This window comes from Gorilla gorilla, chromosome 2 (assembly GCF_029281585.2).
Source record: "Gorilla gorilla gorilla isolate KB3781 chromosome 2, NHGRI_mGorGor1-v2.1_pri, whole genome shotgun sequence".
Lineage (NCBI taxonomy): Eukaryota > Metazoa > Chordata > Mammalia > Primates > Hominidae > Gorilla > Gorilla gorilla.
Window position 1 is genome coordinate 153542466 of NC_086017.1, and position 23969 is coordinate 153566434.

The 23969-nt window shown below is 36.3% G+C and overlaps 1 protein-coding gene across 4 annotated transcripts in view; it reads right to left on the reverse strand.

Annotated features, from left to right (window-relative positions):
* XRN1 (5'-3' exoribonuclease 1) overlaps window positions 1-23969 on the reverse strand; it is a 142109-nt gene that overhangs the window by 55528 nt on the left and 62612 nt on the right. For all 4 annotated transcript variants that reach the window (XM_055383151.2, XM_019024246.4, XM_019024247.4 and 1 more), the window contains exons 21-29: window positions 22304-22466; window positions 21089-21202; window positions 17880-17978; window positions 14280-14395; window positions 13587-13733; window positions 9022-9111; window positions 8274-8409; window positions 3105-3161; window positions 2842-2974 (exon numbers count right to left, since the gene is read on the reverse strand). In XM_055383151.2, the coding sequence (XP_055239126.1) occupies window positions 2842-2974; window positions 3105-3161; window positions 8274-8409; window positions 9022-9111; window positions 13587-13733; window positions 14280-14395; window positions 17880-17978; window positions 21089-21202; window positions 22304-22466 (1055 nt within the window). The remainder of the gene's footprint in view (window positions 1-2841; window positions 2975-3104; window positions 3162-8273; window positions 8410-9021; window positions 9112-13586; window positions 13734-14279; window positions 14396-17879; window positions 17979-21088; window positions 21203-22303; window positions 22467-23969) is intronic.

Genomic DNA, 23969 nt, shown 5'->3' on the forward strand with positions numbered 1-23969 from the left:
GCCTGCCACCATTCCTGGCTAATTTTTGTATATATTTTTTTGAGATGGAGTCTCGATCTGTCGCCCAGGCTAAAGTGCAGTGGCATGATCTCAGCTCACTGCAACCTCTGCCTCCCAGGTTCAAGTGATTCTTCCGCCACAGCCTCCCAAGTAGCTGGGATTACAGGCATGCACCACCATGCCTGGCTAATTTTTGTATTTTTAGTAGAGACAGAGTTTCACCATATTGGCCAGGCTGATCTCAAACTCCTAACCTTGTGAGCCGCCCGCCTTGGCTTCCCAAAGTGCTGGGATTACATGCATGAGCTACTGCGCCCGTCTCTAATTTTTGTATTTTTAGTAGAGACGGGATTTCATCATGTTGGCCAGGCTGGTCTCGAACTCCTGACTTCAAGTGATCCACCCGCCTTGGCCTCCCAAAGTGTTGGGATTACAGGTATGAGCGCCCAGCCTTTTTTTCTTCTTCCCCCCTACCCCCGCCCCCACCCCCACCTCCATCCCTCCCCTGGCCTTTTTCTTTTTCTTTTCTTTTTCCTTCCCTCCCTCCTGCTCCGGCCTTTTCTTCTTTTCTTTTTCTCTCCCTCCCTTCTTTTCTTTCTTTCTTCCCTTCTTCTCCTCCTTCCCTCCCTCCCTCCCTTCCTTTCTTCCTTTTCTCTCTCTCTCTCTCTCTTTTTTTGACAGGGTCTCAGTCTGTCAACCAGGCAGGAGTGCAGTGGTGCAATCATGGCTCACTGCATCTCCGATCTCCTGGGCTCAAGTGATTCTCCCACCTCACCCTCCTGATTAGCTGGGAGTACAGGTGCACAACACTATGCCTGGCTAATTAAAAAAAATTTTTTTAGTAAAGACAGAGTTTCACTTTGTTACCCAGGCTGGTCTCAAACTCCTGGGCTCAAGCAATCCTCCCGCCTTGGCCTCCCAAAGTGTTGGGATTACAAGTGTGAGCCACGGCACCAGGCTGGCAATTTTCTTTCAGACTCTCTATGTGTTATTTAAGATATCGTTACCGAATTCTAGGTTATTAAGATTTTCTCCTAAAAGTTCTATAATTTTAGCTCTTACATTTATGTCTTCAATTCATTTTAAGCTAATTTCTATAGAAGATGTAAGGTAAGGAGTTGTGGATTTTTTTTTGCATATGGTGTCTAATTGTTCCAACACCATTTTTTTTCTTTTACACTAAACAAGTCCTCAATATATACAGCACGATTTTTAAATTAAATTACATTTTTTTCTTATTACTCACCACTATACTAATGGGGACAGCACCATTTGTTTTCCCTTCTTCATCAAATTATCCTGGCACATTGTTGTAAAATCAATTGACCATACAGGTTTGGGTCTATTTCGGGACTCTAATTATATTCCATTGATCTATATGTCATCTTCATATTAATTCACACCGTTTTTCAGTGCACATTTTACTCTAGCTTTGTGAAGTTTACTCTAGCTTTGTAAAGTTTACTCTGGCTTTGTAAATTTTACTCTAGCTTTGTAAAGTTTTGAAATCAGGTAGGGTAAATTCTCCAACTTTGTCCTTCTTTTTCAATTTTTTCTGGTTAGTCTAGAGCCTTTGCTTTTTAAATAAATTTTACAACCAGCTTATCAATTTCTACAAAACAGGCTGCTGGGATCTTGATTGGGATTTCTTTGACAGTATAAATCAAAGCAACTGATTTCACTGACATCTTAACAATAGTGAGTCTTCCAAAAAAGTAAAAAAAAAAATTAGGGAAGAAAATTCTTTTAGTTATGTGGGCAGGAAGATTCAAAGAGGATCTGTAAATGGAATATGTACAGAACCACTGTTCAAATTTAGGTAGGAATCAGGGGAAGGAGTTCAAATCCCAGCTCTGCCACTTATCTATGTAAACACAGGAAGATTACTTAACTTATCAGGTGAGGAAATAACACCCACCCCTTGGGTGACAGTGAGGGTTAAATGCAAAATGTGTTAGTGCCTGGCACATTGCTGGCACTAATTAAGCAGTTCTCTTCAGCTAGTGGCCCGTCTGTTCTTCCTACTTTTGGGATAGTGAGACCAAGAGGTTCGGTGCCTGGGATATATATAGAGGAATGGTGCTGCCAGCACACTGACTCCTGGGTGCATGATGCTGCTTCACGCTGGCACTAACTTTTTTTGAATCTATGCTATAAAGCTGGTTATTCCAGGAATATCTTTGGGGGCACATTCAGATATTTAGCTGCTGCTTCCTTTCTTTCCCCCTTCTCTGATTTTTTTTTCACCATCTTAGCCACTTTTAAGCGTATGGTACAGTAATGTGAACTGTATGCACACTGTTGTGCAACAGACTGATAGGTCTATTTTATATATGTAACTTAGTTGTATTCATAAAGTCCAAATTAATATACACATTTAATTTTCAAATCTTTTAACTGTAACTAACGTAATATATATTTAATCTCAGAAACTAAGTGATTACAATAAAATTTAATCTCAGAAAATAAGTGATTACAATGAAAATAAAGCTCTGAGCAATGAAACTCGGGAGAAGCAATGAAAATTATCAGTTTCATGAAAACATATGTATGCTCACCAAGATCTTGCATAATGTTAATGTGATATAAAACTACTAAATTCTCAGCAGTCCCTTCTCAGTTTCTCCTTTTAATCTCTTTCCAGATTATACAATAAAAAACAGAAGAGATTTTTTTTTCTCTGAAAAGTATAACCTAAAAAAAATTTAACTAAAACATAAAAAGATTTAGTTTGTTCCTGATTTATAGTCACTTTCTGGTTAGATATAAAAAACAGACAAGCCTGTGTATTACTTTCCAATATAAATTACGTTGAAGACATTTCAAGTATTAGGATATTACCTCCTTTTATTCCTATGATGGTGCCTCGAAGGCCAACTGGAACTGAGAAGTTTTCTCTCACATTTACAACACGGTCAAAAAGACAAAATTCTGCATCCCGATCAGGAATGACTCCATGTTGCTGTTCTAAAGGCTGAAGAGAGGAAAGCTATTAATTATAATAAACAAAAAAATTTTCATACTAATATACTGAAAACATCTTTGCTCCTTCCATGCATTCAAAGTGAAAGCAACAACTCTGAATTCTTTGATAGGAAACTTACTCTGTATAGCAAATGGGGTTTCACTGTTACTCGCACCTTCTTATTATTCTTTCTTTGCTGAGGAAAAAGAAAAATTGTTAAATATTTTTAATATATAAAATTATAAAATCGCTACCTACTCACTACTTCCACGTCTGAATTTTAAAAAGCCAAATGAAGAGATTAATTTTTAAAATATTTAAAGTTCTGCAGCTGCAGCAAGAAGAAATAAACACATATAAAATGCCTATAGCCTAAATTATTATTTAAAAATTTTTTAAAGTAAAATTTTTTGCTGAAGTATAAGACAGCGTGGGGAGGAAAATGCAAAATTATAAGTATATAGGCCAACGAACTTTTCAAGTGTATCTATGTATAACTATACCTGGTTCAAGAAACAACATTGCTAAGCACAACACAAGAAATCCTTTCCATCTCCTCCCAGTTACTACCCTTTCCAGAAGTAGTAACCTTACTTCTAACACAAAAGATTACATTTGTCTGTTTTGGCCTTTATATAAATGCTATCCTATTCAAATGTCTTTTTTATAACTATGAAAAGAATTACATACAATGGCCAACAAAGATGTATATATTTTTAAAAAGTATCAAGTACTGACCCTTGACAATACCATGAATTTTGTGGCCACTTATAAAAATTATGGTGGCATTCATTTGACAAAACCCTTTGCTTTGAATTTATTGTAAAATGCGATATTAGAATCTTTTCATTATCTAAAAAATGCTGGAAGAAGACTTTTCTCCTATCTTTGATACTTGCTAGTTCTGTGAACTCACACTTAACTACTTTAGGCATCAGCCTCCTTCCATCTGTAAGATGGACATATTACCCGTTCTATCTAATAAAAAAGTGAGAAAAATTTATATCCTTTACAATTTATAAACTACTATTCATACTAAAAAAATTTAAAGTTAATTCTTACCGAATTTTAAAAATTACATCAGTTTAATTATATGGCAGTCACCTCTCTTTAGAACATAGCTTATGGGAATAAGTACAAAACGACACAGAACAGATCCAGGCTATAGAATCCATAAACTATAGGGTTCATGTATTTACATACTATAAAATCCTCAAGCCTTTAAACAGTGTCTATTTTCTTTTGTTATGAGACATTTCATTTATTCTTTCAATGAATATTTACTGAGATCCATTTGTGTGCTATATATTGATTAATCTAGGTGCTGGGGATAAAGCAGTGAACTGTTCTCTTACTCTAGTTGAGGGAGATATACAAGAAACAAAATAAGGAAGATATATGGCATGCTAGCAGGTAAAAAGCCTAGAGAAAAATGAAGCAGTTAAGGAGGACAGCAGTAGGGGGAGACATTACAATTTTCATAGAGTGAACAGTGAAGGCCTTAATGACAAAGTATCTATGCTCTCAGCCCACAGCCGACTAGATGCACTAAAAGACTACAACAGCAAAAGGAAAGACTATGAAGAGATTTAAGGGAACTTTAAAAAGCAGGCACAGTGGGGTACCGCATATCAAAAAACAACCCATATGCTCTAAGACATTAACAGGCATTATTACACTATAGCATTGATTAGAGGACATGGATCAAAACTGATTCATCAGGCAAATGAATAAGCTGGGTAATGTTCATAATAGGCCCAACCCATATCTAATGTATGAGAAGTTTGGGGACTGGCTATTCAAAATATGATCACCTAAGAGCTTATTAGAAATGCAGAATCTTGGCCAGGTGAAGAGGCTTACGCCTGTAATCCCAGCACTATGGGAGGCCAAGGCAAGTGGATCACCTGAAGTCAGGAGATCAAGACCAGCCTGACCAACATGGAGAAACCCTGTCTCTACTAAAAATACAAAATTAGCCGAGCATGGTGGTGCCTGCATGTAGTCCCAGCTACTCAGGAGGCTGAGGCAGGAGAATCGCTTGAACACAGGAGGCAGAGGTTGCAGTGAGTCGAGATTGCACCACTGCACTCCAGCCTGGGCAACAAGAGCGAAACTCCGTCTCAAAAAAAAAAAGAAAGAAAGAAATGCAGAATCTCAAGTCACACCCCAGACCTACTGAATGAGAACTATATTTTAACAAGATTCTCCGGTGATTTGTTTGTACCTGAAAGTTTGAGAAGCACTGCTCTAGAGGAAGAACCCAGAATTTTATTCTAATTTTAACAATGAGGAAATAGAGGTATGGAAGGAAAGTTCTACCAGTAATTTTGATAATTAGCAGAGTTTGGAAACCATGTTCCAACAAGAAAACTGACTCTTTTTTTTAAATTTTTTTTGAGACAAGGTCTTGCTCTGTCACCCAGGCCAGAGTGCAGTAACGTGATCACAGCTCACTGCAGCCTCAAACTCCCTGGCTCAAGTGATTCTCCTGCCTTGGCCTCCCGAGTAGCCAGGACCACAGGCGTGTGCCACCATGCCTAATTTTTTTATTTTTTGTGGAGATGTTGCCCAGACTGGTCTCAAACTCCTGACCTCAAGCGATCCACCCTTCTCCCAAAGTGCTGGAATTATAGCTGTGAGTCACCGTGCCCAGCCAACTACTGATACTTTTAATGATGATCCTGCATTACTAAGAAAAGTTTAAATGATCTTCAGAATTACAGTGTTTTTTAGTTTTTTCTCCTTTTATTGCCCTAGTAACATAATCCTGAAAGAAAAAAAAAATCACTCATAACTGCACCTCCCTGACAAATTAACAGGTTTAAGAAAACTTCTGTCTTATATGTATGCATATATGTATGATCATATATATGATTATATATAATACATATTAAATGATATGGAGTTAATATATTAAATGTTTATATAAATATGTATTTATATAAACATTTAATTTATAAACATATAAATTTAACACACATATATATAAAATGATATGGAGTCTTGCTCTGTTGCCCAGGCTGGAGTACAGTGGCACAGTCTCGGCTCACTGCAACCTCCGCTTCCCAGGCTCAAGTGATTCTCCTGCCTCAGCCTCCCGAGTAGCTGGGATTATAGGTACCCGCCACCACGCCTGGCTAATTTTTGTATTTTTATTAGAGACAGGGTTTCACCATGTTGGCCAGGCTGGTCTCGAACTCCTGACCTCAGGTGATCCACCCGCCTTGGCCTCCCAAAGTGCTGGGATTACAGGCGTGAGCCACTGCACTCAGCCTATATGCACATATATATTTTAAAATGTAATCAATATCGCAGACTAAAACGTTGTATATGTATCTTCCATTTGTAAAGTAAAGGGAAAATGTGTGAAACATTTTAGAAAGCTCTGAATCCAAATGGGTTAAAATTGGGGGGCTTAAGGTTTTAAACATTTGTTAACTGGAAAACTCACCTCAAAAATGATGCTGAACAAACTGATTTCACTCTACATTGAAAGGCAATTAAAAAGAAATACAGGCTTTCTATCCTCAGCTGAAAATAAATGACCTTTCAAAAATTAAACTCTTGGCTCTGAGCCTTATATTTTTTCCTAAAGAGAAAAAGAGTCATCTAGTGGTGATTTTCTAGACTATAATCACAGCTCTTCAGTGTGTGATAGGATAATTTAAATAATAATTAATAAAAACATCTAAGCATTATTAGGCATTAATAATAGCTAGGCATTATTAGAAGTAGTTTACGCAATATTAACTCAGTTAATCTTTTTGAGGACACTCTGAGGCAGGTACTATTTTATTCTAATTTTACCAATGAGTAAACAGAGGTATGGAAGGGAAGGTTAAGTATCTTGTCTAAGGTTATTAATATTGAAAAACCGATTCAAACTCAGGGTGTTAGGGGAGACAGCTCCAGAGCCCAGTTCTTAACTTATTCTGCAATTAGTTCGAACAAGAGAATGCTGTATTGGCCAAGCAACAGCATTTTAATACAAAGGGCAAATTTGTGAAACGTGAAATAAAAAGTTGAAAAAGGCAAAATAATCAATTCATTTTCTATAGATAAAACAATGCAACTCTACTATAAAAGTCTACTCCTTAAAAGAAAGCGAGACGTAAGAAATAGGAGAGATTGAGGGAGTTCAAAAATTTTTAGTAACTCAATGAGTGTATGAGTAAGAAAAGTACATTTTAGGCCAGGCACGGTGGCTCATGTCTGTAATCCCAGCACTTTGGGAGGCTGAGGCAGGTGGATCACCTGAGGTCAGGAGTTCAAGACCAGCCTGGCCAACAAGGCAAAACTCCGTCTCTACTAAAAAATATAAAAATTGGCTGAGCGAGGTGGCAGGTACCTGTAATCCCAGCTACTCAGGAGGCTGAGGCAGGAGAATTGCTTCAATCTGGGAGGTGGAGGTTGCAGTGAGCCGAGATCATGCCACTTCACTCCAGCCTGGGTGACAGAGTGAGACTCTGTCTCCAAAATAAAAAAAAAAAAAAAAAACAAGAGTATATTTTAGAATTGACTGTCAAAAGTCAAATTTTTTTGTTCTACAAAAAGATGAACTGTGTCTTTAAAGAATGTAGTTAGAGGCTGGGTGTGGTGACTCACGCCTGTAATCCCAGCACTTTGTGAGGCTGAGGCAGGCAGATCACCTGAGGTCGGGAGTTTAAGACCAGCCTGGCCAACACGGCGAAATGCCGTCTCTACTAAAAAATACAAAAATTAGCTGGGTATGGTGGCAGGCGCCTGTAATCCCAGCTACTCAGGAGGCTGAGGCAGGAGAATTGCTTCAATCTGGGAGGTGGAGGTTGCAGTGAGCCGAGATCCTGCCACTGCACTCCAGCCTGGGCAACAGAGAGAAACTCTGTCTCAAAGAAAAAAAAAAAAAAAAGAATGTAGTTAGAACAGGAAGAAATAGGGGATTATTAACCTTATTCTCAAACTTTCTACTGTAACTAAAATCACAAAATATTAATTCTCAATATTGGAAACACTACAAGGGCATAAAATTTAAATACTATGGCTTTTGTATATTGAAAATATAATTTTATAAGTTTATAATTAGTTATGATGGCTAATGTAGCCATTAACGTATTAGTGCTATACAATATAAATTTGGCATAACACTATTGGCTACTAAAAGCTACTATAAACGGTTAGAACTTTTTTAAATTACAGGATTATTTGATACTAATTAGAATCACTAAGTATATGTTTTATTTGGTTGAAACACAAATGAATTATTTGTAAAGTATAGTCCATTTAATTCCAAATCTCATCAATAATCTTGGTTACTGAAAGTTAGTACCTTGCACTTTTCGACTTCTTCCTCAATTTTCTCAACAATAGCTGCATCCAGAATTTGTAAATCACAAGAAGAACGAGATAAAGTACTGACAGGATGTCCTTTTAGCCAAGTAATAATTTCTTGAACTTTTTCAGCACTAAAGCAAAAACAATAATTTTTAAAATTTGATTAAAACTTTCTCAGGGCTATAAATTAAAAAAGACATCAAACTTATATAACTAATAATTAGTCACTGAACTTAATCGGGACTAATTATAAATCTAACATAAATATGGACATGTTACCTCTTAGTAATTAAAAGACACACAAAAGATTAGTTTAAAAGTATTTGTTGATATAAATGAAAGAAAATTTGTTAAGCTCTTAAAGCAAAAATGAAACAATGCAAAAAATAAAAAACAAAACAAAACAAAAAGAAGTAACAAGACACGCCTGTAATCCCAGCACTTTGGGAGGCCGAGGAGCATGGCCTGAGCCTAGGAGTCAAAAAAATAAAATTAGTCAAATGTGGAGGCGTACGCCTATAGGCCCAGCTACTCAGGAGGCTGAGGTAGGAGGATTGTTTGAGTCCAGGGAACCAAGGCTAAAGTGAGCCACTGCATTCGGGCAAGAGAGTAAGAACCTGTCTCAAAAAAAAAAAAAAAAAAAAAAAAAAAAGTAATATGAAATTCTTGAGAAACCAGCTGCACTTGTCATTGAAAACACTGAATTGAACTATGAGGTAATAAATATCATAAATCTTGCTTACCCATTCTCATTTTCTCCAGGCCAAATGTCATCTTCATAGAACACATCCTCTTGGCTATTTTTGGCTATATAACTAAATAGTTCTGGAGCTCTGGTCAAACAAACAAAAATATTGTCTTAAAATATATATGGTTAATTTCAGATAAACTTCCTACATAATAATTTCAGATCCTAAAGAAACATATAAAGCTTATTGAGGACTACTATAATATTAATAAGGGATATTATTAAAAGCGATAGAAAGTGTAAGACTGGTAAGTCAGAGTACTCCTAGACCCTCAAAAAACTCCCACTGGCTAAGGTTCAAGTCATAAACTTATAATAAACTTCAATTACTGACTCTACCCTCTTTCATTATAATGACAGCTGATAGACAAAAATGGTATCTATAGGTTAGTTTTCTAATTTTCACAACAAAACTAGAGCACTCCACAATACAACAAATTAAAATAGATTAAAAGCATCTTCTGATAATTTTCAAAACTCCATTTCTTTCTGAAGAGTGCAGGACTTTTGGATACATATAGCAAACTGAACATATATGCTCATCTTCCATCCCTCTCCAATCCATTAAGATGACAATATAGTATAAAAAAGAGCATAGACCTAGAGAGACAGATGAAAAATGAAGCACGGTATCTGGTGGCATATATAACATGTTAAAATTTTAGAAACTGGAAACTGGATGAATGAATATTATCTGATTTGACAGACAGGAATAAGTTGAATCTTGAACTACCAGTGGGGGAAGTCCATAAGAAGCAAGTTGATTTAGAATACAGAACACTCTGAAAAAGCTCAGGAATTATAGGTTCCAGGTACATTTGAAAGTGTGGGGTGAGGTTTAGTAAGATTTAAAGTTTGTATAACAAGCAGTTATACTGTCATGTGGTTGCCTGCCTACCACCCCAGCATATGACCTGTAGCGTATATTTTAGAGAGGTCAAATAGATACTCTAGCCTTGTGTATACCAGTCACAGGGACTTAGGGGTGAGGAAGGCATAAGGAGGAGAGGACAGGTGTTATACTGAAAACAGTGAATTAATGAAAGCATAAATACTATACAATGTGTCACTAGGAAGCATAAGGTCTCTAGGAATGGACTCTGGGATGGAGATAAGCATGCAGGAAGTTTACTAGGGAGTGCTTGTTTGATCAACACCCGTGGAAGGGAAGGGAGAGGAAGAAAGCAGAATTGGGCACAGGAAGAGGCTGGGCTGTGACCAATTCTCAATGAATTCCTTGGACAGCCCCACAAAGATCTCAAAATGGGATGGCCCTTCAGACTTGCCATGAATTGGGACAATCAGAATGTCTGGGTTTCTATACCTCCTTATAGATCGGGCATTGATTTGCGGCTGTTGTGGGAAGGGAAAGTAACCTTAATTGAGGCAGTTCTCCTCATCCAGGCAATTACTAAAGAGGGCTCACAGCTGAGGGCTGCCAGAAAGCAGCATTCCTGCTGCAAGGGGATAGGTCTTTCAGTCTTGAAAAGTGGTCTGGGAGGTGTATCACAGTATCCACTTGGTAATGAAACCTTCTTTCCCTGGTTAACTTCCAGAATACTGGCAATCAGTGTAATCCACTACATTCATATCCACTGTCAAGGAAAAGCGTGGAGGCCACCTCTCCGGGAAAGAAAAGATAAACATGCAGGTAGTGATACTAGGAGGTCCTCTGTAGAAACAGGAAAGTCCCTCCCGATCCACCTGATAAACCCCACCTAAGTACACTAAATTTCCAATCAGCTATTTAGTGCCTCATTCTTAAATATAATTGGATATCAAAGATCACCAGACAAGAACAACAACAACAAAACTTTAACACTGAAAGAGAGACTAAATCAAACAGTAGGAAAAAAAGCAATTAGAGAAAACAGAAAACACAAAAAATAGAAGGAAAAATCCTAGAATTATCTTCAGAGAAATAAATGAAGATATTCCATTCACTGTAAGAACAAGATGCTCTATTTAGCTAGAGAATAAGGACACACTTTTAGAAATTAAAATGATTAAATCAAATAGAAATTTTAAATGATAAACAATAAAGTTGAATGAATTTCCCAGAGTAGAACAGAAGTATAACAATATAGGAAATGGATGAGGAGATAAAACTAAGAGGATCAATCCAGAAGGTCTAAGATTGAACTAAAAGGATTCCCAGAAATAGAAAGCAGGAAAAAAATAGTGAGGAGAAAATTATCAAAGAAATAATACAAGAAAGTTTCTCAGAATGGAAGGGCATCAGTTGCAAGCCTGAAAGAGCTGAACAGGAGAAGGGAAGAAAAAAGATCCATACCAAGGCACACATCCTCACATTATTAAAAAGCACCAGTAACGGAAAGGTGCTAAAAAGATTTCAGAAAATGAAAATAGATCACATACAGAAATTCAGAATCAGAATGGCACAGGCTTTATCAACAGCAATACGGAAATGAAAGGAGAATGGAACAGTGGTTTCAAAATTCTGAGGGAAGGCCAGGTGTTGTGGCTCATACCTGTAATCCCAGCACTTTGGGAGGCCGAGGCAGGCAGATCACTTGAGGTCAGGGGTTTGAGACCAACATGGTGAAACCCCATCTCTACTAAAGAAAATACAAAATTCAGCCAGGCATGGTGGCAGGTGCCTGTAATCCCAGCTACTCGGGAGGCTGAGGTAGGAGAATCACTTGAACTGGGGAGGCAGAGGTTCCAGTGAGCCAAGATCGTGCCACTGCACTCCAGCCTGGGTGACAGAGCGAGACTGACTCAAACAAAGCAAAACAAAAATAAAAACAAAATTCTGAGGGAAAATAATCTCCAATCTAGGATTCTACACCCAGGCAAACTATTAATCAAGTGCAGGAGAAGAATAAAGACATCTCCAGACATGCAAGTTTTCTCAGGAAGCTACTGGAGTAAGTGCTCCATCAAAATGGAGATATAAATCAGAGAGTGAGGCATGAAAGTCAGAAAAGGAAGGAATCCTATATGGCAGACTGGTGAAGAAAACTGAATTCCTAGGATGACAGTACCAGGAAACTGCATAATGAGAGCTGCACAACAGCCCTAGAGAGCAATCAGTTCAAACTGAAGCAGGAAGACACAGGTTTTAAAAGAAGTCTCCAAGAGAAAAATGGAACTGAGCAATCACCTGATCTGTTTGACCACAGTGTAAACAGCTATGGCACAGAATTTGTTATGTGAACACAGATAAGAAGCAAATGAAAAAAACAGCAAACAAAAATGTGTACAAGAAATAAAATGTAATCTTAATACTCCATAAGGTCCAACTGTGAACATTTACTTCATCATAAGGAAGTAAACCTTTAATACAGATTTAATAAAAAATCTTGATAAAAGTTTAGTGAGAGGGGAAATATGTGTCTGAGGGAATCCAGAGTGGTGGAAGTCAAAGAAAGCTGAAGCCCAGGATAGGAAAGCCACTCACAGCAGAAAATCCATAAATATGTCAAGTTGAAAAATTAAGAAAAAGTAGTTTAAACATGACCTTTTAAAGAAATAAGAAAGTGAACAGAAGAAACAATCTAAATTTCCAGATGGTAATATGGGATTGAATTGTGTCCTGCCCCACTCAGAAGTTATCGAATGTGACTTTATTTGGAAATAGGGTTTTTAGTAGAGGCAGTCAAACAAAATGTGGTCATTAGCATGGACTCTGATCTGACTGGTGTTCTTACAAAAAGGGGAAATTAGGACACAGAGACAGACATACAGATATGAAAGATGATGTGAGACACCCAGCGAGAACATCACATAAACACGGAGGAGTGCAGGGATGCATTTACAAGCCAAAGAACATATAAGGCTATGAGAAGGCAGAACAGAGGTGCTTCCCTAGTGCCTTCAGAGGGACCATCATTGTCCTGCAATATCTCGATTTTGGACTTTTGGTCACCAGAACTGGTTGAGACAATAAATTTCTGTTGTTTAAGCCACCCAGTTTGTGGTACTTTGTTACAGGAGCTAGCCTAGGAAACTAATAAAGAGATCTTCAAATATAAGGTTAGAAACCAGTGGAATAATGGAAAGAACATTAAATTATGAATCAGATGTAAATATACTTCCTATAAATCTTTGTCACTAGTAACTCAGTGAATCTTGGTACTTGGCTTTCTCACTTTTGGTATGAGTTGACTTGCTGATTTCCTAGATAATTTCAGCAATAAAATTCAATAATTCTAAGATAGTAACCTGTGTAGCTACATAGTTCTAAGAATCAGAAAAAATCCACTATGCTAAGAGCTTTGTTTATCCATATCAGTTCTCTCAGTGCTGACATAGGTATGCAAAGTAGTGAACAATGTATGATAGTAAGTTAAGAAAAATTTTAACTAAAGAGGGCAATTCTCATTATATATTTTCTTTTTAATAATATGGTATTTTTCTACTCAATTTTAGCTAGTGCCTATGATATTCCATGATGCAAAATTAAGTTTACATGTAACATATGCCAGATTTTACTAATGGAAATATTTGTCCTCTAAAACTAATGTCAGCAAGGCAAAATAAACAGTATTTTCCTAAGATTTTGGAATGACTACTAGTATCTTATTACGTACTTACCTCTCTAAGTACTCTGCCAGAAGTTGTTCTGCTGCAGATGAATACATCCATTCACTTCCAACTTTCTTAGTATATCCAGGTACCTCCTCATTTTTCTTGTTGAATTTGAGATTTAAACCCACATTTGCTTTATGGTCTCCATGAGGGCTGAATTTAAACCACACATGCGCACACGTGCACACACACACACACACACACACACACACACACACACACGAGTTTTAAAATGTCGTTCAAGGAACAAAAAGTTTTGCTTTCAATTCTTAGAAAAGCTCAGTTTTGATTATTCTTCTATATTTTAGTTATTATGGTTATTTCCAAAGTAGCAGTAATTGAAAAACTAGAAGAAAAGCTTCAAAACCCAAGTTAACAAAGCACGTAAATAAATTATGTAATTATAGAGGAAAATGAAATAACAAGATGCAAGGAAATATACTACTGAGGTTCACACACACCCTCTGATACCTTTTTTCAAGGTTCAATTTATTAGCTGCTAAAAAATAAGAACTGTCTTTTCCAACCACCTAAAACATGTGCCATTCAGATGAAAGATTACCATCAGAGAAATTTATGCACAATTTTAAGACAATCCAGAGCAATTAATAAGAAAATAAATACTGAAATATTAAGCATTTAATCTTTATCATTTAATTTTTCTGCCACTTTAAGTAAATTTCTCTAACATAAACTTACTTTCTCCTAGATCCTCTTCCAATAAAAATACTTCCTGTAAACCTTGAAACAAGGTATCCACTCACTCCAAGGCGACTGGCCAACACATATCCTGGGTTGTACTTTATAGAATATTTCTTTAAATATAAAAACAAAAAGGTCAATTATGGAAACACAAGTTTACATTAAATGTTATTTCTTTACCTTTAAAATCTGGAGATAATCAAGACATCACTAACCATTGGATTGTGGCAATATAAGGATTTTCACTTAGATCCATTTCCCCTTTTTTTTGAAAGGATCTGTAGGCAGAATTTTTCTGCTCCTCTCTCTTTCTCCTTAAAGGACAGAATTCCCAAGGATGGATAAAAGGGGGGAGGAAATATACAGTTTGTGAAACTGTCTTAAGAAATAAACTCTACTGTAAGTACTAAATGGCAAACTCCACAGGCAAGTTTTTTGTTTGTTTGTTTTTGTTTTCGTTTCTACTAATTTTCATATTCCAAGCAGGGCCTAGCAAAGTACTTGGGACAAAATGAGGCCTCAGTAATTATTACATTGAATTAAAAAATAGGTACATCATCAAAATTGTTGCTACTGAAAAAAACTAAAAGTGTCCTTCATATATGGATATAAGTAATATTCTTTTCCCCTAATATTTACTATCACATGAAAACATACAAGCATGTATAGACCCATAATTAATACAGTCAATGAAATGTAACCTTAATTTATATACTTAAGGGAAGAAAACATATTGTCACATTAAAAAAAAAAAAAAGAAGTAACAGATCATATAATATTTAACCAGGAAGCAAATGATTCATGAATCCAATACTAACTAGGATAAACTACCATATACTCTTAACATCATGTACATAACAATAAAACATACTTAAGAACATAATCAGATTTAGCAATAATGTAATACAAATCAAGTATGCTTTCCAGAACAGTTCAAAGAATTAAGGTAGTAGGTCTCAAATATAAGTAGCAACACTTTTCTAACAAGCATTTGGAAACGTGTAGAGGCACATTTAATTACGATAACTGGCATGGGCTACTAGCACTTAATGCCCTTGAGCCAACGATGCCAACTGTCCTGCCATATACAAAACAGTTTTAATACATAACTGTCCTGCCCAAATTGCCAATAGTACTCCTTTTGAGAAATAATGGGTTTTGCTATAATTTAAAATTCATTAAAACCATCACAAACATCCTACAAAACATAAAATAAGTAGCTGAGAATGTTGTGGTAAAAAAAGAAGTCAGCTTGAGTGAAAGTTAAACGTATGTAAAGAGAAAGAAACAACACTGTACACTATCATACAAGAGGACAGGCTCTTCTAGATCTAGAAAAAGCCAGGGATGAAGGAACACAAGTTATTTAACCTTCACTGATTCCCAGTACAAAGCTCCAGCTACTTTATCTAAAGAGCCACTCTCCTGGTTTCATGACTGCTGTCTAAATTTGTTCTTCAAATGGCACCAGATGGTAAGATTTTAGGGATGACTGCCTTCCATACATAAAGTTTCCTCATGGGTGTGCTGATACATAATGCCTTAAATTCATTTCACAGGATATAAAGCTTTATATTTTACTATTAGTGGAAAAAAAAAGGCTAAGTAGCAATAGCTGGTTGATTGTGAACTAATTTTAGCTAAGTTAATTATCCAACCAATCAATAAGAACAAATGACAGATATCAGAACCTTCCCTCTGTTTTAACAGGAGAAAGGAAAGCCACTGGAAATTTTTGGTGAGAAAGTCCTAAAAAAGATGCTGTTAACTTAAATGCAATCTTCCAATATTCTTGAGGGTTGAGACTGTTCATTCTTAGCTGAGTAGATACATACAGCTTTTGCAGAAAGGCCATTTGTCACTTCCAACTAAAAATGCAGGTGCTGAATTGTTACAAAAGGTTTAACAGAAAACACAAAAAATAGAAGGAAAAATCCTAGAATTATCTTCAGAGAAATAAATGAAGATATTCCATTCACTGTAAGAACAAGATGCTATATATAGCCAGAGAATAAGGACACACTTTTAGAAATTAAAATGATTAAATCAAATAGAAATTTTAAATGATAAACAATAAAGTTGAATGAATTTCCCAGAGTAGAACAGAAGTATAACAATATAGGAAGTGGATGAGGAGATAAAACTAAGAGGATCAATCCAGAAGGTCTAAGATTGAACTAAAAGGATTCCCAGAAATAGAAAGCAGGAAAAAAATAGTGAGGAGAAAATTATCAAAGAAATAATACAAGAAAGTTTCTCAGAATGGAAGGGCATCAGTTGCAAGCCTGAAAGAGCTGAACAGGAGAAGGGAAGAAAAAAGATCCATACCAAGGCACACATCCTCACATTATTAAAAAGCACCAGTAAGGGAAAGGTGCTAAAAAGATTTCAGAAAATGAAAATAGATCACATACAGAAATTCAGAATCAGAATGGCACAGGATTTATCAACAGCAATATGGAAACGAGAAGAGAATGGAACAGTGGTTTCAAAATTCTGAGGGAAGGCCAGGTGTTGTGGCTCACACCTGTAATCCCAGCACTTTGGGAGGCCGAGGCAGGCAGATCACTTGAGGTCAGGGGTTTGAGACCAACATGGTGAAACCCCATCTCTACTAAAAAAAAAAAAATACAAAATTTAGCCGGGCATGGTGGTGGGTGCCTGTAATCCCAGCTACTTGGGAGGCTGAGACAGGAGAATCACTTGAACCAGGGAGGCAGAGGTTGCAGTGAGCCAAGATCGTGCCACTGCACTCCAGCCTGGATGACAGAGCAAAACTCTGTCTCACAAAAAGAAAAAACCAAAACCAAAACCAAAACAAAATTCTGAGGGAAAATAATCTCCAATCTAGGATTCTACACCCAGGCAAACTATCAATCAAGTGTAGGAGAAGAATAAAGACATCTCCAGACATGTAAGTTTTCTCAGAAGCTACTGGAGTAAGTGCTCCATCAAAATGGAGATATAAATCAGAAAGAACGAGGCATGAGAGTCAGAAAATGAAGCTGGTTGATTGCGAATTAATTTTAGCTAATTATCCAACCAATCAATAAGAACAAATGACAGATATCAGAACCTTCCCTCTGTTTTAACAAGAGAAAAGAAAGCCAGTGGAATTTTTTGGTGAGAAGGTCCTGAAAAAGATGCTGTTAACTTAAATGCATTTTTCCAATATTCTTTAGGATTGAGACTGTTCATTCTTAGCTGAAGAGATACATACAGCCTTTGCAGAAAGGCCATTTGTCACTTGCAACTAAAAATGCAGGCTCTGAATTATTATGAAAGGTGTAAACCACCTAAATCTGTTCCCAGAGGGTGTGCTAATCAATGTGCCTCTTATAAGCTTGAACACAATAATCCATAACAATCACTATGGATTAATAACGGGATTTCAGTGATTTCCCCCCACAAAGATCTACATGAAGTTTTGAGCACAGATTCCACACTTATTTTTAAATACTAGATGCAACTGGGAGAGAGAATCTAATCATTATTAAATAAAATATCTGAAATAAATTCAAAGGAGGTGGCAAAAATATCCTAATATTTTAAAAGTTTATCAATTCTAAATAAAACAATACAAACTACTGTACTCACATGCTGGTTCTGTATTAAAGCATCAAGATTGGGTTCACATGGAATGCTGAAAATCACACGAATCCTACCTTCTGTAATCACATCACCTGAATCCTGAACCTTAGAAGAAAAAAAAAATCACAGTATAGTCTCTTTCAGTACATTTTATTTTTTAACTTATTTGAACACTATTATTTTTGAAATACAGTATGACAAGTTGGATAGTGGAAATTCTCTTGAAATTTGTTAAGTGGGTATGAAAACACTGTAAATTTGAGTCACTGTATCGTTGCTTTAATGGTTAACTTCTTTTGAGACAAGATCTATAATACTATAAATTTGAGTCACTGTATCATTGCTTTAATGGTTGTTAATTTGTTTTTTCTTGTTTTCTTTTTGACAGGATCTCATTCTGTCAGACGAGATCAGGTGCGTTCAGGGTGGTATGGCCATAGACAGGATCTCACTCTGTCATTCAGGCTAAAGTGGTGGGATCACAGCTCACTGCAACCTTGAACTCTTGGGCTCAAGTAATCTTCCTGCCTTGGTCTCCCCAAAGTGGTAAGATAATAGGTGTAAGCCACTGCACCTGGACAATCATTTTTTTTTTGGCAACAGGGTCTTGCTCTGTCATCTAGGCTGGAGTGTAGTGGCACTATCATGGCTTGCCGACTTGCTGCACTTGCCTTCCTGGGCTCAAACAATCTTCCCACCTCAGCCTCTCAAGCAGCTGGAGCTACAGGTATGCACCACTAAGCCCAATTATTTGCAGAGATGGGATTTTGCCATGTTGCCCAGGCTGGTCTCGAACTCCTGCGCTCAACCAATTTCCCCACGCCCGCCTTGGCCTCTCAATGTGCTGGGATTACAGGTGTGTGCCACTGTGCTTGGCCCAATCATTCTTTTTTAAATTAACTTTTTATTTGCAAATAATTCCAAAGTACCAAAAAGCTGCAAAAAAAAAAAAAAAGTGGAGGTTGCAGTGAGCCCAGATCATGCCACTGCATTCTATCCTGGGTAATAGAGCGAGACTCTGTCTCCAAAAAAAAAAAAGAAAGAAAGAAAAGAAAACAAATTTATCCAGATTCACCTGTTGTTAGCATTGTAAAACAAATGCCTTTAACATTTGTGTACTGTGTGTGTATTTACATACACATAGTTATCTTTCTGAACCCCTTCAGTATATATTACATACATCATGTCCCTGACCTCAATATTTCAGTGTATATTTCCTAAGATAGATATTTTACTATATAATCACAGTACAGTTATTAAGTATATAAATTTACATCGACATAATACTTTCATCTAAGCTACCATCTATATTCCAATTTTGTCAGTTGACCAAATAATGTCCTTTATAGAACTATTTTCTTCCTTTATTACAAGATCCAGATTAGGATCAGATATTGCATTTAATTGTCATATCTCTTTAGCATCCTTTAATCTAAAATGTATCCACTGCCTTTTTTTGTTTTTATAACACTGACCTTTTAAGTTATTGCTTTTTTTTTTTAAGATAGAGTCTCGCTGTGTCATCCAGGCTGGAGTGCAGTGGTATGATCTCAGCTCACCACAACCTCTGTCTCCCAGGTTCAAGCAATTCTCATTCTCAGCCTCCCAAGTAGCTGAGATTACATGCATATGCCACCATACCCGGCTAATTTTTATAATTTTAGCAGAGATGAGGTTTCGCTGTGTTGGCCAGCCTGGTCTCGAACTCCTGGCCTCAAGTGATTGCCTATCTTGGCCTCCCAAAGTGCTGGAATTACAGGAGTGAGCCACCATACCCAGCCAACATTGACATTTTGAAGAATATATAATTTGTCCCTCCCTCTCCAACCTGCCTTTTAAAAAAAAACAAAACAAAAAAACAGTTCCTTATTTTGGGTTTGTTTGATGCTTCCACATAATTAGATTATGGTAATACATTCACAGCCAGAATACTGCATAGGTGATGTGTCCTCCAAACGGTATTACATCTGGAGGTACACAATGTTCATCTGTCCTTTAATGCGATGCTAACTTTGATTATACCATTAAGATGTTGCTCAATTTTTTTCCTGCATAATTACAGTTTTCGTTTCCCTTGCAGCTAATAAATAATCTGTAGGAGATACATTCTAAGACCATGCAAATATCCTGCTCCTGATTTAAAAAAAAAATTCCCCCTAGATTTAGTTCCCAAAGATGATTCTTACATGATTCAATCTTTATAATAATAGTTGCACAATGGTTTTTCAACTGCAGCACTCTCTCCAAATTTACTTCTTACTTGCTACTACAGACAAGAGCCCTTCCTTTCCCTATTTATCTTTTTACTGTCACTACGGAATCATGAATTCCTGTTTTCCTCCCAGTGGTTTATAATTAATTACTGAATTTAATTATTTTGTCACTCAAAGTATCCAAGATTTGGGCAGTGGTAGTACCCTCAACCTGGTTCCTGTGTTTACATGACATACTCCCACCATTCTTCTGAGCACCTCCTTACTTTCTGACATAACAAGATGTTCCAGGTTCATCTTGTATCTTCCCTGCCCCAGATCCAGAATCAGCAATTTCTCTGAGAAGCCCTGTTCCTTTTAGTGAGGTATGAAATTAGACGTCAAGATCTGGGTGGTACAAGTGCTCATTGTGCTAAGGTGTCTTTGCTTCTTCTTCCTTTCAGCAAATAGAGCTAGAAACATATGCATACGTGTATATATATATATACATATATATATGTGCCTATATACACAGATATACAAACATATATACATATTTTAGAAACCAAGAGTTCACACTAATACTTCCAAATCTGTCCCTATAGTTTCTTTCTTGCTTTCTCTCCTTCCATATTTGCATGTACCTTTTTCCATTTAAGAACCAAAGTTCCTCAAATATGAACGCATTTACAAATTCACTCAAGCCTATTACATGTCTAAAATAGTTACAAAATCGTTTCATCCATACCACTACAATAAACAAAACTGCTAAAAAAAAGAGATCAGGATTTGAACACACCACCTCTTGATCCTAATCTGCTCAAGACTAAAAGTATATGGTCTTTAGTCTTAGATATATAGTATTTAGATATATAAGTCAAACACTGTGTTCGTAAGTTACATGGATAAATTCTTTATTTTTTCCCTTCATTATTATATTTTAATTTAAACCTAAATGAAGAGAAGTTAAGTAACTGCTTTAAACTAGAGAAAAATGTATCAGTAACAATAATGGAAACTAACTTCTCCAGTGCAGCCATAATAGGGAGTTCCCAGCATAAAGACCATACTTCTCAGAGGAAACAAATCATCCAATGTTTTGATATTGGAGAAACGGGAGTCGAAAGCTCGGATGTCCTACATAAAATAAAAGTAAATAATCTTAGTCATAATTTCTATAGATTGCATATCAAGTTTTTTTCCTATGGGATTATGACTATGCTGTTTGCAAATGTCAATGTGAAGATTTTTCTACATAATGCCAAGAGCTAAAATTTGTTGACTGGTTATATGGCAGGCACTCTTCTATGTGCTTCACACATTTATTGAGTTCATTTAATCCTCATGACAAACCTCTGTGGCAGAGACCACTATTAGCCTCACTTTACAGATGACAAAACTGGGGCACAGAAAGGGGATGAATCTTGTCCAAGGTCATGCAGCTAAGAAGCCAACTCAGGCAGCCAGTGCTCTTAAGTCACTTAATCACTACACTGTACTATAACACCCCAAATTACAGGATCGCTACATACTTAAAAAAATTTTTGTCCTCTTATCGTATCTAAGATTATAAATGCAAAAATAAAATGCCTTTTACATTTATAAGATGATTTAAGGCAAACATTTTTGAAGAATAAAAATATAAAATTCAAGGGTGTAAGTTCATGGTGGGATTTTTTCTTTTAGAGACTAAGTCCTTAAAAAAAACCATAAAAGGCTGGGCGCAGTGGCTCACGCCTGTAATCCCAGCAGTTTGGGAGGCCGAGGCGGGCGGATCACGAGGTCAGGAGATTGAGACCATCCTGGCTAACATGGTGAAACCCCATCTCCACTAAAAAATACCAAAAAATTAGCCAGGTGTGCTGGCGGGCACCTGTAGTCCCAGCTACTCGGGAAGCTGTGGCAGGAGAATGGCGTGAACACAGAAGGCGGAGCCTGCAGTGAGCCGAGATCGCGCCACTGCACTCCAGCCCGGGCAACAGAGCGAGACTCCTTCTCAAAAAAAAAAAAGCATACAAAAGCATAAAAGACAAGTTTCCTAACTATACATACTGAGTGTCTGAGCATGTAATACTTCTTACAAATAATAAGTTATTTTGTAAATTATATTAAATGATAATCTCTATTATACATTGCTGAATTAGTCTATTTATATTAACATATCATCTTTTCATTATACAGTGAATAGTGTATTAATAGTGTATATTAAGACAGAATTGAAACTTGATATAGACTTACCTTGACAATAGTTTGATAAACAAAAGGAACAACTTGTTTTGACCACTGTTTCTCTAGACGAACTTCACCATTTTGATTTATTTGATATTTACGACCTGTGAGTAACTGAGCATACACAACTGCAGATGTTTCATTTATTATTATTCCTTTTCTTCTCAGGAAGCTAAAAGAAAGAATAAACATGAAATATACATATGAATGAGTATGCAGATATTCTAGGACGATAATCATCAACTATCGTAAACTATCAACTCATAATCAAATGTGTAAATAAACTTTAAATAAATACGCTAGCAGTTCCAGGTACCTAACTTGAGACTTTTTGCATTATTTATTTTACTCTGTGGGTACTTCTCCAACTGTCTCTGTGATTAAATAAGAACTCATAGAGCTATACGAAACTCCTGTTTTCACATCCACTAGGATCGTTATAATTAAAAAACAGGGAAAAAAATAAGTTTTAGTGATGACATGGAAAAACTGGAACATCTGTACATTACTGGTGGGACTGTAAAATGGTGCAGCTGTTGTGGAAAACGGTTTGGCAGTTCCTCAAAAAGCAACATATAATTAACACATGACCCAACAATTCTAAGTATTCCAGCCCCCCCGGATTGGAAACAGGTACTCAAACAAATATTGATACACAAATGATCATAGCACCACTATTCAAATAGCCAAAAAGTAGAAACAATCCAAATGTTCATAAATGAACAAATGGATAAACAAGCAGTGGCATATCCATACAATGGAATATTATTCAGCCATAAAGAGGAATAAGCACTGACACATGCTACAATGTGTATGAACTTCAAAAGCATGCTAAATGAAAGAAGCCTGATACAAAAGGCCATATATCATATGATTCCATTTATATGAAACATCTAAAATACGTAAATCCATGAAGACAGAAAATAGATTGGGGGTTGCCAGGAGTATGTGATGGCTTTTCCAATCTAAAGTAATTCAGACAGCCTCCTAGTTTTTTAGATAAAAGTTTACTGGAATATAGTTATCCATTTACTTCCTGTCTATGGCTGCTTTTGCGCTACATGGTAAAGTTGAGTAGTTGTGACAGACATTGTAAAGCCTACAAAGCCTAAAATATTTACTATTTGCCCTTTACAGAAGAAGTTTGCTGACCTTTCATCTAAATATATAATCATTCTTCATTTAAGGAATACTTTCTTATCTCCTTTCCATTTTCTCTTTCTAGAACTCCTATTAGATAGATACTAAAATGCTGACTATATTATTTTCATCTCTTTGTGCTTTTGTACTGCTTACTGAAGGAATTCCTAAGGTTGATCATTTAGCTCACTGATTCAATTTTTAGTATGCTCATATTACTACTCAGTCCATCTACCGAGCTCACTTTACCAATCACACTTTAAAAGTTTTGTTTATACAAATATGTCATAAAAATAGTATATAATATAGACTATATAAATAGCATATAATATAGTATATAATTATATAACACACTACATATTTTTTCATATCAGCTTATACTTTAATGTTGTCTATGGCAAAGTTGGTCTGAAAAAAGTCATGTCACCTTAGCCAGAAACAAAAGTTTTCCAACAAATTTTTGAAACACACCATTTTCTAAAAATTTATTAGAATTTTTTTCTACCACTTTCACTTAAAAGTCATTTAGCCAGTA